The 14,667-nt window shown below is 47.3% G+C and overlaps 1 protein-coding gene and 1 long non-coding RNA gene across 2 annotated transcripts; one reads left to right on the forward strand and one right to left on the reverse strand.

The window, feature by feature from the left end:
* Window positions 1-3,317: 3,317 nt before the first annotated feature.
* On the forward strand, window positions 3,318-6,749 carry LOC142037540 (uncharacterized). The gene is made up of 3 exons (XR_012652399.1): window positions 3,318-3,717; window positions 5,467-5,587; window positions 6,055-6,749. It is a non-coding gene; the product is annotated as an uncharacterized LOC142037540 (long non-coding RNA).
* Window positions 6,750-7,278: 529 nt separating this feature from the next.
* CST7 (cystatin F) lies at window positions 7,279-13,525 on the reverse strand. Its single transcript, XM_075041999.1, is given in 6 exon segments — window positions 7,279-7,517; window positions 8,001-8,117; window positions 8,417-8,589; window positions 12,993-13,073; window positions 13,076-13,160; window positions 13,247-13,525. Coding segments are annotated over 6 exon segments (588 nt in total). The 5' UTR covers window positions 13,301-13,525; the 3' UTR covers window positions 7,279-7,439.
* Window positions 13,526-14,667: the final 1,142 nt, after the last annotated feature.

The following is a 14,667-nucleotide window of genomic DNA, read 5'->3' on the forward strand; positions in this document are numbered from 1 at the left end:
AACTTATGCTATTGCTCAATTTCCTCACCTTTGAAAAGGAAATAATCAAGATTTGCTTAATATGTAATGAAAAGCACCAGAGAAGGGGAAGATGATGTTAAAAATGTCATCTGCTTTCACTGGCCTTCTGCGCTTGTCTTTTATTAATGGAGGGATATGGAAATGAGTCACCTTGTTCTGTGTTACTACCAGGCTGCAGCAGTCCTGTGGCAAGTAGCTGATGGTTGCTGGATCAGGCTGACTTATTCCTGAACGGGAAGCTGCAAGCCCTTTTGCTTGACCTGGTGGTTACTGGATTTGGGAGGGAGCCCAGTAAGAGGCAAAAGAAGCCTAGTAGATCAGTTGCTGCAGGCTCTGACCTGTGGTTCAGCTGAGCCCCATCTTAACAGTTTGTGGACAGAGATGGAGTGATGCTGTGATATAAGTTTGAAAGGCTGGAGAGATGTGACCTGTGTGGGGGCGGACAGACTTGTTGCTGTGGGAACTCTGAAGAAGGGCTGAAAACGGGACACACTTGTAATATCTCTTTCTGGCAAAACGCAACGCAGGGCCGGCTGTTTAAACAGCAGCTGGTTAGCATTGCTCTGCCAGCCCCTGCAGCTATTTGTCCCATTCTGGTGAGATATGAAAGTTGAACTTGATGGGATCTTAAATTGGGGTTGCAAAAGCAAGTCTGTTTTGGGGCTTGTTTTGTGCTGGTGCTTTGGTAGCCTTGGGGCAAGCACAGTTTTGCCTGTTGTTGCATTGTTACCTCTAGTGATTTATTTGCCAAAGTATCTAACTGAGTAACTTGTGCTATCTTTTGTAGTGAAGTAGACATCTGCTGTTTTGGCATGCCAAACGTGATGGCGAAAGGAAGTAAGTTGTAGTGCTGCTGATGCTCAAGAGGGGTAAGATGTAGGAAGAGTTGTCTCTTGGGAGTTTTTTGGTTCTGATCCTTTTTCTACTCTTCCACCCTCTCACTCCTTCCTGGCTGCTGTTGGAGACTAACTTAGTACACTGATGATCCTGTGGTCCCACCAAAAAGTTCTTGAGTCTTTTTTAGTTCTCGCTAACCTCTGTAGCAAGTACAGCAGACCCAGAGGTCATGTGAATAACTGGCTTTTCTTGGGGAAGGGGAAAAGAGAATGCCAAATACGAGAGGGATCTAACAGAGTGTGGCTTTGTCTGGTGTGACTTTTTAGTGGTCTAGTCCAAACTGTCAGACAGTGGCCAGGCATAAGTATCTCAGGGGCAGGTGCAAGAAGTCTAGAAATGATTAGTCATGGCAGAACTGAAGCCCAGAAGCAGCTGCCCCTAACCTGAAGACAATTAATGCCCTTATTCACTGGGGCTGTTGCCTTCTGAGCTTTTCTCTTAATCCTGTGGTAGCAGAGAGGATTGTTCTGCCAAGTGCCATGGTCAGGAAGGGAGGCTGGACACCATGAGGATATTGGAGCTGTCTGTTCAAGAGTCTTCCTATGGGGAGCAATTTGCCTCTAAAATCCGGAAAGTCAGTAGTGAAGGTTAGTGCTGTAGCATGGAGGAAGCTGAGCTAATGCCTTGGGCACTTGAGTTCTTTGTTGGCCTTGGTGTCTGATGGGAGTTCAGTTGCTACTTCTTTTTCTGGCTGGTGGTGTGGGTTCTTTGCTGGCCAGACCTCTTCAGCTGTGAAGAGTGGGCCTCTAGCTACAGCTGCATTAGAAATAACTGCAGGCAGACAGAAGGCAGGCTCTGCACTGAGGGCAGGAGGTGAATTCTGGGAGTGGAGTTCAGAGACAAGCAGAAATTTGTGCCCATAAAAATCTTTATAGTTTCTGATGTCTTGCCCTGCCTGTTGTTGCGTCTGCCCTGGCCAATAGAAATTTTTCATTGTTCTTGTCTGTGCTTTGTTGGAAAGTAGCTGAATAGCTGTCAGTCTAAATGAGTTTGTCTAAAGGTTAAGCCTTTGGACAGAGTGTTCAGTTCTTCTCAATTTAATTTCTCAGAATGAATAAAGCCCATCTGTCCAGCCTCTACAAATAGAGAGTTCACTGGGTACAGGTCCAGTCAGTCAGCAGTTCCCTTAAAAAAACCAACCAAACAAAAAAACCCAACAACGCCCCCCCCCCCCCCCAAAAAAACCAAACCCCAAACAAAAAAAAAAAACCCAAACCACCGAAGTCTGTAAAGCACCAGATGCAAACTGTGGTAGGTGACACAATTTAATATCATTCTAAGCAACAAACTTTGCATGGTGACAGGCTGCTTAACCAGGCCATTGGTATTTCATTTGTCATAAGAACCTTAACATTTCATTTTAGCTGGAGCTTTATAGACATAAATATGGGTCAGTCTTTTCCTCAGAAGGAGGTGATCTGGCTATCTCCTGTGTTTTGATAGTGACCTGAAACTTGACTGCAAGGTTTTTCAGCACTGTGCTTGGCCTTATAAGAGTGGAGTGGTGGCATGTGAGGCACCAAGGTCTAGGAGAAAGTCAGTATACTTGACTCTTCCAGGTGAGAGAGATGTCTGGCCCAAAACTGCTGATGCCTTCATGGCTGCTAAAATTGAAAGGAGGCCAATTACTGTCATGATGGCTGCAACATTGGTGGGGGCCCAGGGTGGAACTGCAGCACCAGGCAGAGGTGCCATTTTGTGGTTTAAAGATCTTATGACATGGATCTGAATGCAGGGTGTGCGTATCTCCAGTCCAAGGATACCCAAAGTCTGCAGAGGCTGAAAGGAGTGCCCTTCCTGAGCTCAGATGGTGTTGAATCCCATTCCTGGTGCAGTGCTGGATCCTGATAGTCCAACCTTTGTATGCAGAAGTGGGGTGGTCTGCTGTAGAACCCAGATGAAACAGGTTCACTGACACACAGCTCTTTAATTACTCAGCATAAGGGGTACTTAAGAACAGTATTTTCATAGAAGCTCAGGTGCATTTAATCTGACAGTTGCTCAAATGCAGTCCTCCCAGAGTAACGCAGCAGCATTAAAATGCCTATGGAATGAACAAACTGGCATAAATTCCTCTTGGTGCTCCTGTGAAGACTGCTTCTACAGGCTCGTTCCACTTCCACAGAAGTGTGAGTCAATGGCATGTTACGGTTTCAGATGGATGGTGACACATCTGCCTTGAGCAACAGGGAAAGGTGGAACAAGTCAGGCTTGGGAAAAAAAAAAAAAAAGCGGTCTTCTCTGTTGATGGTATCAGTGCAGGAACATGACACCTTTGCAGCTCTGGCTCTTCTCTAGTGTGGCCACATCTCCCCACTGGAAGAAGCAGGAGCATTTACAGCAGTACCCAAAGATCTTGTCAGGGCAAGATTGTGTTTTGGTGGCAGGAGAAAGGGGCTGTGGTTCCCTATGAAGGGAGGAAACCCTCTCTGCACAACTCCCAGAAGAGCCTGAGGGTGCTTTCTGTGTCTTACCCAAGCTTCTTATGGGACAGACTGAGAGAACAGTGCCCTGTCTCCTGCAGGGCTTGGGGAAATCTTTGCTTTAACATAGAGCCCTGCAGTAAAACAGCCTGAGGAAAAGGAACTGAGCTGGAGTACACTGCTGTGCATTTTAAAGATATGTTTTGTTTTGCCTTGTTGGTGGAACAGATGCTTCTGCAGGGCACAGCTATCAAGAAGATTTTGCTGAAGCCCTTTAAAATGCTACTCCACAGCTAACTGCTCTGTCCCTTTTCTGGAGCCAACTTCTCCTGGAGCAGAGATGCTGGAAGATAGCCCCTGACACTTTTACGCAAAGGTTGGTATCTCAGTGCAAACAGCTGATGAAAGTGATTGCAAAGCCTTGACTTAAATCTGATTCCTTTAAATCTGAGTCTGCTTTGTGGCAGTAACCTTTCCACGTGAGATAATGACCTCCTAAGCTTCTGGGTCCATCTGCTCAGTGATCACAGCAGAGATCTGACGATGCTGACACTTGGACCTTCTCATCTAGCTTGCTTGGAAAACAGTGCTGTAAAAGAGTAAGCACATGGGGCAGCTCATTTTTGCTGCTTTGTTTGAGGTAGGGAGTGAAAAATTTAGCAGTAAGTGATTGTAGTTACATACTTTTTTTTTTTTTTTTTCCTCCCAGCCAGCAGAAGTAATGTCTCCTTATCTGACTGCTGCCAGTTAAAACTTGTCTTGGCTCTGTACAGCTGTATGCATGACTCCCCCAGCTGTCAGTGGGTCCTGGAAGTCAGTTAAGTTGTGAAATTGGGTACAACTGGTACAGAAAGGCCTTCCAGGTCTTTAATGTGGAGCTGCTGATGTGAAGAGAATGCAAAGTGGAAAGTCTGTCAGTCAGCAATGCTTTATATTTTGGTGGCAGGCAGTTTGTTTCCTATGCAATTTAAAAAGTGGGAGTGTGAGAGGAAATATTTGCATAGCAAAGCTTTTGAGCAAATGCAGATCTCGGTGTGAGGATCCCTAGGCACTGTGAAGCTCTGATGAAACTCGGGCTAGCTTGGTTGGGGTAGCGCTGTGTGCATGGAGGTCGTCTCAGTGTGCAGCCAGTCCCTCCATGTGGCAGACTGTTAGGGAACTCTTGTTAGAGGAGGCTAAGTATCCTTATACATACATGAGCCACGAAAGTATGTCACACACCAAGCCCAGTGCTTCCAGCATAGTGGAGAGAGATCTGAAGCTGAAGGAAGCCACTCCTTCAGCTTGTTTGCTGGAGGTACGGGTTCACTCCTGCGGGAACCCATATCTCTGAAGCACCAGCTTTGGTTGTGCCAGAAGCTCTTAATGTCACTGCTGAGATTGTTCCTTTCTCTCCAGCATCTGGGGCTGCCAGGAACAAGTTGTCCTTCTCTCCTTATGCCCTAAATCTTTACCAGAAATATTTATTTTTATTTAATTGCCTTTGTAGCCTGGAGTAGATGTCAGACCCTCAGCAAGCTCTGCAAGGGTATGAACTCCCTGAAGCGAACTGGTGAACAGTTAACCTTGCTGTAAATTCTAGCAAAGATGCAGAGGGCAGAGATGGTGGCTTTTTGACTGCTGTATGTCTCGTGATTAAATGGTACTTAGCTGCAGTTCCTTATTTCAGTGCTAGCAGTGTCTTCCTGATGCAAGACTTTAATTGCCCAAATCCTTCCCGAGCCAAGTGCTCTGGAGTGGTACAAAGTCCTCGGTTGACTTTAGCTCTGCTCCTTTCTTTGGTGCTCATGATAATTCTGTTATCTACCTGGGGGGATGATGGATGCTGCCATTCCAGGGTGCCTTTCTTACTGTGATCTTACAGTAAACACTTTGCGGCTGTAAACATAAGGCTAATGTGTCTTTCTCAGAAGGCGCTTGTCTCCTTTCCCCACTGTATTGGCTGCAATCAGCTCATCTGTGTTGCAGTAAATGCTGGCAACAGTTTTATGTATCCTGTTTGGATAGAGAGGTCTGAACAATCTTGCTGCATTTTCCTTGAGAGAGCAGCAAGAGCATGTTGGGTTTGTCAGACTGCATGACGCCAGGTTCACCTGGCTTTATCTTTTGTTTCTTTGACAAATAGGGAATTGACTTGGGGAGGAGATGGAGATGAAGCCCTTTATGCCAGGGGCTTGAAGGGTCACACGTGGGAGACCGCTCTGTCGTGTGTTTACCGCCTGTATGAATCGCCGGACAGAATTAAGGTAATTTTGTGCTGCCTTCTCACCCCTGCTGTGGCATGTGGATAGGCTGATGACATCTGTTACTGAGCACCAGGCTGTCGGGCTGGCTGAAGGAACAAACATGGATCTGTCTGGCGTATTCTGGGCCCAGGCTGGCTGGAGCTGATAGCCTGGCTGTAAGCCCTTGGCATGGTGTGAAACACATGGCTGAAGTGGAAGAGGGATTGAGACCATTGCTAACCCCTTTGAGATTCAGAGAGCAGCTCCTCCTGGCTCCTCTTGCCCTCTTACAAACTTAGCTGAGGCTTGGCTTTCCCGCTTTGTGGACAACTCGAGCCGCCATACTTGGCTTTCTTTTTCTTGTCTTTGGTATCAGGCTGTCAATGGTGGCTTGTGTGATGGATGAATGTAGCACCACGCTACATCCATTCATGGCCCATCTGGAGGTCTCTTTTGAGCACTTCTTTTTTTTTTTTTTTTTTTTCCAGCTAAGAGACAGCTGTCCCCAAAGACAAGATGTAGCACAGCTGGCTCTCCAGCACTGGATGCTGAATTTGAGCTGCTGCTGGGCCACCTGCTCACCACAAGTGATGTTTCTGAAGCAGAAGTTGAGGCTTGCCCAGCCTGCAAAGGTTTGCTTTGGGATCGCTTGGAGCAGAGACCTCGGCTCTGCTGTTAATAGATATATCTGTCTTAAGATCCCTGGACTTTGGCCTGGGGCCCTTCACTGGCTTTTCTTGACTGAATGGTTGTTATAAAGGCTGAAAGTGGGGGTGTCACTGCTAATAGGTGTTGCAATATTGCTGCAGAAAGGCAACAACTGTCAGAAGAAAAGGGGGTTTTGTGGAAAGAAAGTGTTCATAGCTTAGGTCAGGGCCCTGTCCATTTTTAAGTGCTGGTCTGTGTATGACTGAACATGGGCCCAGACTTTATTGCTGTTTTAAGGGAGCAGTTACCCAAATCCTCCCAAATATAAGAGCTTTAGTCCAGTGTAAGCAATAATCTGCCGATGCGTGAAGAGTGAAGCCTGAAGGAATGGTAGATGCCCCTATACTAAGCTTGAATATAAGCTGTGGTCAGCCAGAGATTGAATGTCTTACATTAACCTGAATGAAACTGCATTGTTTAACCTCAGCAAAAATATGCTTTGGGAATAGATTGGGTTTATTTGCCTTGGCATTTGCAGTGATGCCCTTTCATGGTATAGATTAGCTTTTGACTAAAGTAGAAGCACTAGTTAGAGTGTGTCATTTCTGGGCTGTGGGTGTGTTTCAAGACAGCCTTATCCATACTTTTGTGTTGAAGAAAACAACTCATGCGTTCCTGACAGGTCTAATCTTTTCTCTAGCACTGGAGACTCTTAAGACTGGGTTGGCTTTGGTTTTGTTTTTTTTTTTTTTGGGGGGGGGGGTATCCCCAGGCAAACCAACCCATTGTTGTAAAGCTTTCCTCAGCGCTGTAGCCACATGTGCTGTGGTTTTAGACTTGTTTATATTATAGCTGCATGAAGATTCATCACAGAATAAAGCAAGTCCAACAGAGCTTCCTGGGTGTGTTGACACTGCTTGGAAATTCTGCCAGAGCATAGATGGCTCTCTACTAAATGAATGACAACATGCTCTCATCTGCAGTTTAGTTTTGGAAAAACAGATACACAACTGGCTAGCAATAAATTCAGTCAAGGCAGGTCTTTTCTTTGTCACTTTTGAGCATCTTTCTCAGGGAGGAAAACAACCGTGTGTTTTGAGAGAAAAGCTCCATGGCAATTCTGTACAGCCATTCTTCACTTCAGTTTTGGCCTCAACAGTCCAGGCAAGGAAAAACTCATGGTGGTAGATCCCTTGTAAGTCAGGCTTTCATGGGGAAAGGTGACTCAGTGACAGCGAGCAACAAGGACATATGCTTTATGTAACCAAGGCGTTATCCAGACCTCAAAATAGCATCTCAGCATCTGCAAATAAAAAGGGAATTGGTGACAAAGTTCAGGTGGCTGCTGGTTGGTCCTCAGCATTGTGGGCCATGATGGGGCAGGAGAGAACAGCATCTCTTTGCCCCCTTTATCCTAGGAAAAGTACTATTTGCTACGTAATCACACCTTAGCGGGAAAGCCTGTGTAAGGATTTTCCCCTGCCCAGGAAATCTCGCTATTTAGCATCTACTCTATTTCTGCATACTTTCACTCAAGTTACCCAGGAATATGGGCTAGATGACTGTGTCTGGTTCAACTCCTTGCAGACAGGAGCTGGCCCTGGATGCATGAGAGGTACGATGCTGCTTATACTGATAACCCTGCCTCACCCCAGCTGGTTCTGCACAGGGGAGGCTCGTACATCTACGGGGACATGGCAGAGCTGGTCTGAAGGTGACTATACAGCTAGAGATGGCCAAGAATCACCTGCAGTTGTTGGGTACCACAAAGGAATTGGACACATACCTGTTGCAGGGTTTTTTTCCTCTGGAAGTGACAGCTGTCGAGGCTGGAGTGCTCCCTCTTCTCACACACGGTGCGTCCGATTTCCACGTGGAGCATGTATTTCAGCCCTCTGACAATCTAGAGAAAGTAGTTTCCTCCTTTAAAGGAAGGGCAGGGGAAAGGCATGCCAAAATTTTGGCTAGGAATCAAGTGCCGCATCTGTGAATTGTGTGTGGCATTGTGGATTAAAGTGTTTTGTGTTGAATTACTGGCAGGGGTCAGGGGGGGAAAAATGGGATAGAGGAACATGTGCTGTTTATCTTTAGGCATGCACAGCAGTCCTGAGGAGGATCAGGGCTCACACATCTTGGGTGCTTTGTAGGATGGTCAATTGGTAAACGGTTTGGAGGACCACCAGAAGTCTGGTCTCTACTTACCTGTACCATGGCTTTGTTTATTTGCGATTCCTTAAACAGAAAGAGGTCATTGGAACTGTTGTTGTATCTGTAAACCCCAAAGCGAGCTGCCTTGCGAACACCAGGGTTGTTGGTGTTCATTGGGACAGGGGAGCCAGGTTTCATGGTCGAATGAGGTGGTGGGACATATGTAGCTGAAACAACACAAAACACGAATGCAAAACACATCAAGTGCCTGAAATGGTGTGAGCTTCAGCCCTCTGAAACAGTGCTAAGCTTTCTTAGTTGTTCAATGCACTTGTGCTTCAGAAGGGCTCTGCTCGCATCCATTACAAAGTAATTTTCCTTTATATGTTTGAAATGGTGAAACAATGCTGTGGAATGAAGTGACATAAAAAGACGCTGCTAGAAGTGGTAGCAGAGTTCAAACTGACTTAGAAGAAGCCAGGGTACCATGAATATTATTTAGAACGTCTTTGGTATGACTGTTGTCTCGTAGAAGGCCCAACTTTGAATCTAGTTATAAAGCTAGATTGTGTTGCTCAGAGTACCGTATAATTTTGATAACATATCAAACACTGGCTGGCAGAGTCCTGCTGTTCTTAGTTGGCATGCCAAGTTTAACTTGCAGATGTAAAACTTTCCACCCTCCTTAATCCTTTGATGGCATCTTGAGGTTTTTATTTTAGGGGTATTTAGGTGGTGATAAAGGTGAGGGGAAGATACCTTCCTTCTACATGCTGACAAAGGAGAGGGTGTCCCTGTTCTCCAGCTGGGCAGGGAAGGGCCTGGGGCAGAACTTGGACTAGCTCCCCACCATCCTGCAGAACGGGCTGCTTTGGGTGCTGAAGTGCTGTTGCCCTGACCCAAATGCCAAGGACCATCTTATCAGCACAGCCATGAAGTGGGGGAGCAAGGTGTGTAGGAAATGCAGATTGGGCGACACGGGGGACACCCATGAGCTTTCAAATTTGAGCACTTCTTTCCACACAGCCCTTATTACTGTATATTCTTACTTGGTTGTGTAGCTAATTTTCCCTTGCCCTGCTTGGTTTTTTTCCAATAATTTAAAAGAAGCTTGAAGCTTACAGTTGATGCCACTATTTCTTCCCCTTTTACATTTGCCTTCATCTCCATTTTCCCACTTCTGAAATAGAAACAAGAGGAAAAAAAATCCTCAACCTGTGCAAGTTACTGTGCAGCCACTGCTGATGCCAAGACCTGCCAATGCAGGAGGTGGCCCCTGGAGTTCCCGCTGTGTGTGTGTGTGTAGGCAGTGAGCCTGCGTGTGCAGGTGCACACAAACGTGTACACAGAGCTTGTACTAAATTTGCTGTGAAAGTCAAGCTTTTTATCACCTCCAGCTTTTTTTTTCACAGCTAGACCTCTTGCTAACACCCAAGCACAGAGCATAGACTGTGTATTTAAGCCAGTTTGTACTGAGAAGCCTGAGTAGAAGAGGGAGGGGCAACCTGGTGATTCAGAGTATTAAAAAAAACCAAACAAACAACAAACCCAGCATTACATGCCATCATCAGCATAGAAGGCTGCAAAAATTCAGGTTTCAGGTTGCTTATGTATGTCCTAGTTACACTATCACATCCTCCCCTGCAGGTGGTAATTGCTGCACCCCCTTGTAACACTGCGCAGGGATTCAAGCGTTGACCTGCAAAGGAGAGACTCGATTCCTCGTCCCTCCTCAACCCAAGAGTGTCCAAATTCACATCTCTTCCAGGCTGATACCCCAGCTACCTTAGTGACCCCCATGTTTTCTTGCAGGTGGGAGCCGAGAGACCGAGACCATGGGTCTGAGAGGAGCGGATATTCTGCAAGTGGCTTTGTGTCTGGTGTGAGGGTGACAAACTTTCATGTCCCACATCTCTGATCTATGCTGGGACTGGGTGTGCAGCCAGTGCTGAGCAACCTGGCAGTGTTTTTTCACTTAACAGCCCAGAATCCACTTGTAGGGCCTGAGACTATTATCTATGGGATTATATTTTCCCCATTGCAGCAAGGGTGAGTGGGATTCAAGACTCGCAGAAACTCATGACCACGCAGCCTAGGACTGAAGGTATTTGTCAGGCAGCATGTCTTACCCAGTGCTCAGCTCAAGGGTAAGACTTTCCAAAGCATCTGTTTTTCCTCTGAACAGGCACTCTGTCTGGGGCATAAGGTGGTGGGACCCACAGGTGATTCAAGAAGGCTCTTCAGGACCTGCCTGAAGTCAGAAAGGAAGCTCGGGGCAGAGCAGGACCTTGCTTTGGGCTTTGCCCATAAGACCATCTGTCCTATTCCTCAGGGATGCCATGCTTTTTCCTGCATCATCAATACCAACCCAAGAGCTTATAGAAACCAGCTTTTTCCCGAGCTCATCTAGCAACTAAGGCTGCCAGGCTGAGAGCAGGTCCCTGGCTTGGGCTCTTCTGGCTGCTCTCCAGGACCCTGCTTGAATTTATGCTCTTATGCCTGTTGGAAAGTCAGACGTGGCAGTGGTGGGGGTGTTGAGAGCAGATGCTGTCCCTTGTAGTAGGAGGAGATAACCTCAGGCTTTTTCAATCTTAGCACAGGGTCCCTTTTCAGCATAATAGCCCTCAACTCATCTTGAGTCGTGGTGACATCTTTTTTGGTGTGGGCTGGCAGGATGAGTGAGGCTGGCTGAAGTCACACTGTGTGTATGGGAAGAAAACTTTGAAATGTGTTACTTTGGATTCTGACTCTTGCTTTGAGTGTCCTTGTTCCTGACTCTAGTGCCTGGTAGATCCAGCACTGTCACACATGGCAAGACCTCCGAGATGCTCATCTGGAGAGGTGGGCTCACAGTCTAGTAAGCTGGACCACGTGTTGTAGACAAGTAGCAGGCTTGTAATACACCGTGTGTTGTAGACGGGTGGTAGGCTAGTATATTTTTGCCCAAGCTTTCACCAAGGGGTACCAAGCATTTCACCTCCTTCCCCACTGTAACTTGGTGTTAAGAATGACTCGTACCAGAGCAAAGTGGGTATAAAATCTCCCAAGGCCTTGTGGGAGAACTTTACCCCCATTTTTCTCTGGTGACACAGATTCCCCAAGGCTAGGACTTGTTTTTCTTTAGGTGCTTTGATTCTCGTTCAAGGTGGTCGCTGCATGGCGCGCAACGCTGGTCTGAAATCACTTTTGCTGTTTGGAATAGTTTGCACCACTCTGTTTCCAAAACCCAGAAACTCTCTGCTCTGAGGCACCTGTAGTTCTGATTTTCTGTACTGCAACCTTTCCTGACAGCTTCTTCCCTAGCTTGGCCCTTGATGGCCATTACCTTAAAAAGTTGAATGTGTTTAAGGTGATGGCCCTGCTCCAGGAGCAAAGCAGAATAGCCCAGAGGGTCAGATAACAGTGCAGGGCTGCAGACATAACAGTACTGGTGAAATACTTGTTGTCCAGGCCAGGGTGAGAGCAGAGGCACTGCATGGCTTGGCCAGGCATCTGCAATACTCAGAGGCCCGGAGGATTTGAGCTCACGACCTGAGAAAACAGCTCTTACTGCTCTACAGGGAGATGCTTAGGGCCAGAGCATTTGTATTTCGGACCCCATCCTCGGTTCTGGGTTTGGAAATGTGAAGAGAGAGGGGAAAAACCTGGCCCCACTCCTTCTGTTGGATGATAGTAGGGTAGACTCTTTTCTTGCTCTGAGTTAACAGGCAACTGCCTGTTATTAAGCAAGAGAGGGCTGGTCTTGCAGAGATGAGTTGAATGTTGTATTAAGAGGTGTTCTCTTGTGCTTTTCTCATTAAGGAATAATTTGGGGGCCCTGTTCCCGCAGTACGAGAGAGCAATCCTGTGGATGCTCTCTCCCAGCCTGCAGTGAAGCAAATAGGCTGACTGCAACAGGTTGGGTTTTTTTTGTTCTTTGGTTTGGTTTTGTTGGTTTGGTTTTTTTTTTCCATGAGGTACTTTCAAAACCTCCTCCCCATTACTAGGAGCAAGGCTAGGCTTTATCTGTACGTTGAAGACACAGCAGAGTTCCTGCATGCCTTTGCAACCCCCAAAGGAAACCACAGGCGAAACAAAAAGCTACTGGCTAACCAAACACCATCCCTGACTGCATTAGTACTTTCTGTGCATGGGAGCCAAAGTAAAACTGAAGTAGAACTAAAACCTTCAGAGAGAAAACACTCCTGTCTGCAGCTCCCATTCTAAAGATTTAAGGCCAGCTGCGATCAAGAGAGTTTCCTTGCTCAGCAAAGGAAAAAAATGATATGGAGTAATGTTTCATTAAAGTCAGCTAATCGGCCCTCAAGTGCCCATCTGTACTTAGCAGTCAAATTGTTACCCACAGTCTTTAGATTTAATAATCAAGGTCACGCGGAGTTTAAACACTGACAAATAAGTTAAAACCGTAAGTTGACTTTAAAATCCTCAGATGATGTCCCTGAATAACGTGGTTCGCTGCAAGGGGAGAAAGTCTTTTAAGCAGTTGGATTTTCAGCTGCAGCCTGAACCCTGCAGCGCTGAGCCAGCACGGGCAGCAGGTGGAGAAGGGCTGTTACTCACCAGTGCATTAGAAAGCAGCACTCACGGGACCTAAAGCGTAAGGAAAACAGAAATTACTTTCCGCTCTTACCGCCTGAAGTCCCGGTGAAGCTCCAGAGTGCTAAACAGCAAATTGTGGCGAAGCTGCAGGCGAAGTTCGCTGCCATCTCCGAGCTTCAGAAGAGGAGCCCGCCAGCAAAAGGAGCGACCGCCCTTCTTCCTGCAAGGGAAGATGTGCCTCTCTGAGTGCTCTTATTGGCTGGGAGAAAAGAAAAAAAATCACCCTAAAACCCCCGGAATCATCGCAGCTCTGATGCAGGCCGTCTCCTGCTGATGATCACGTACCTCAAAGTCCAGCCACAAAGCTCTGGCTTGGTGATCGCAGCCCCGGTCGTGCATCAGGCAGGAGGGGACTTTTGCTTCGTGATCCTCAGGGGTTGCGCAGAAGCGTGGGCAGATACGTGTGACGTGACACCGCGAAGCGGTGTGGGGGTGAGGAGAGCAACGGTCATGTGCTTTAAGGTTCACGGGGAAATTTAATCCCTGAGAAATGGGCGGCGAGCCCTGGGGATGTGGTTCTTGACTTGTATGTGGGTGTCTGCGTGGGCAGAAGGCTGATGGAGAAGATGGGGTCCAGTGTTTTGCTTCCCCTGAAGTGGAGATGTGGGGTTTGGGTGAGGGAGACAAGGAAGTTTTAGGGGTATCTACCCGAGGGGGCTGTGTGGAGCAGAGCCGGTAGAAAGAGGATTTTGGTTTCGGTGGCAGAGGAGAACGCTCTGCCCCACATTTACAAAAGGGGTTTTGACAACAAGTAAGGGCTGCGTTAGGCTCAGAGGAGCTGAGCTTTTCTCTAGGTGCTCCCCAGAGAGCAAGAGAAACACGGGGAGAGGGGTAGTTTGGCTTTCTGTGGCTTGCAGAGCTTTCCAGCTTTGGGGTTGGATTCCCCAGGGTTGGTACTTGGTTTTCAGAGAGGTCCTCTCCAGGCAGCGTAGGTCCACGCTGAGGAGCTTGCAAGTCTGGGGAAGGGGCTTGGTTGCCAGATTCAGGAGACTGGGAGATGAACTGGTGTCTCGCTGAAGGGCTGAGAGCGGTGGACCTCAGTCTGTGTGTGTGCATTTGTTTCAGGTGAGCAGGAAGGTGATGGTTGCCTTTCGCTCGCCCCAGCAGCAAACTGTGCTCCTTTCTGAGCAAAGACTTCTTACTGCCTGAAGGAAAGTCCTAATGCAGGGCAGTGTGGGTGGTGTATAAGAAGCTGGAAGAAAATAATCAGTGTTTCCTACTAGGAAGGGATGAGGTAAACCCTCTGTTGAAATGTCCCACCAAGAAGGAATGGGGCAAGCATGGTAAGTCACATTTATCATCAGTCCTGCTTGCATAGAGCTTCTGAATCAGACTCCAAAGCCTGTGGAAAACATTGAAAGGGAATGAGAGTGACTATATTGGGTTTTTTTTTTTTGCCTCCTCCCCCCTCCCTTATTTTTTTTCTGAGCTCACATAGTGGCCTGTCCCTCAACTGTAGCACAGGTAGGGACTGGATCGGGTATCTTCAGCACCCCCTTTCTCCTCAAGAACTGTGCTTACAGTTCCTACCTCACCGAGAGACTCCAACAGAGTGTCTTGGTAAGCCTGTAGTCGAGTCCTCCAACATACAAAGAAAGGGGTGGTTGGGAACCCTCATCACCAGATCCCAACACGTCTCCCATGTGTTGCAAGAGCCTGTTTGTCACCTTGCCACACGATGCACCAGAAAAGGGTTCAGGCTTCCT

Source organism: Buteo buteo, chromosome 12, assembly GCF_964188355.1.
Source record: "Buteo buteo chromosome 12, bButBut1.hap1.1, whole genome shotgun sequence".
NCBI classification, from domain to species: domain Eukaryota; kingdom Metazoa; phylum Chordata; class Aves; order Accipitriformes; family Accipitridae; genus Buteo; species Buteo buteo.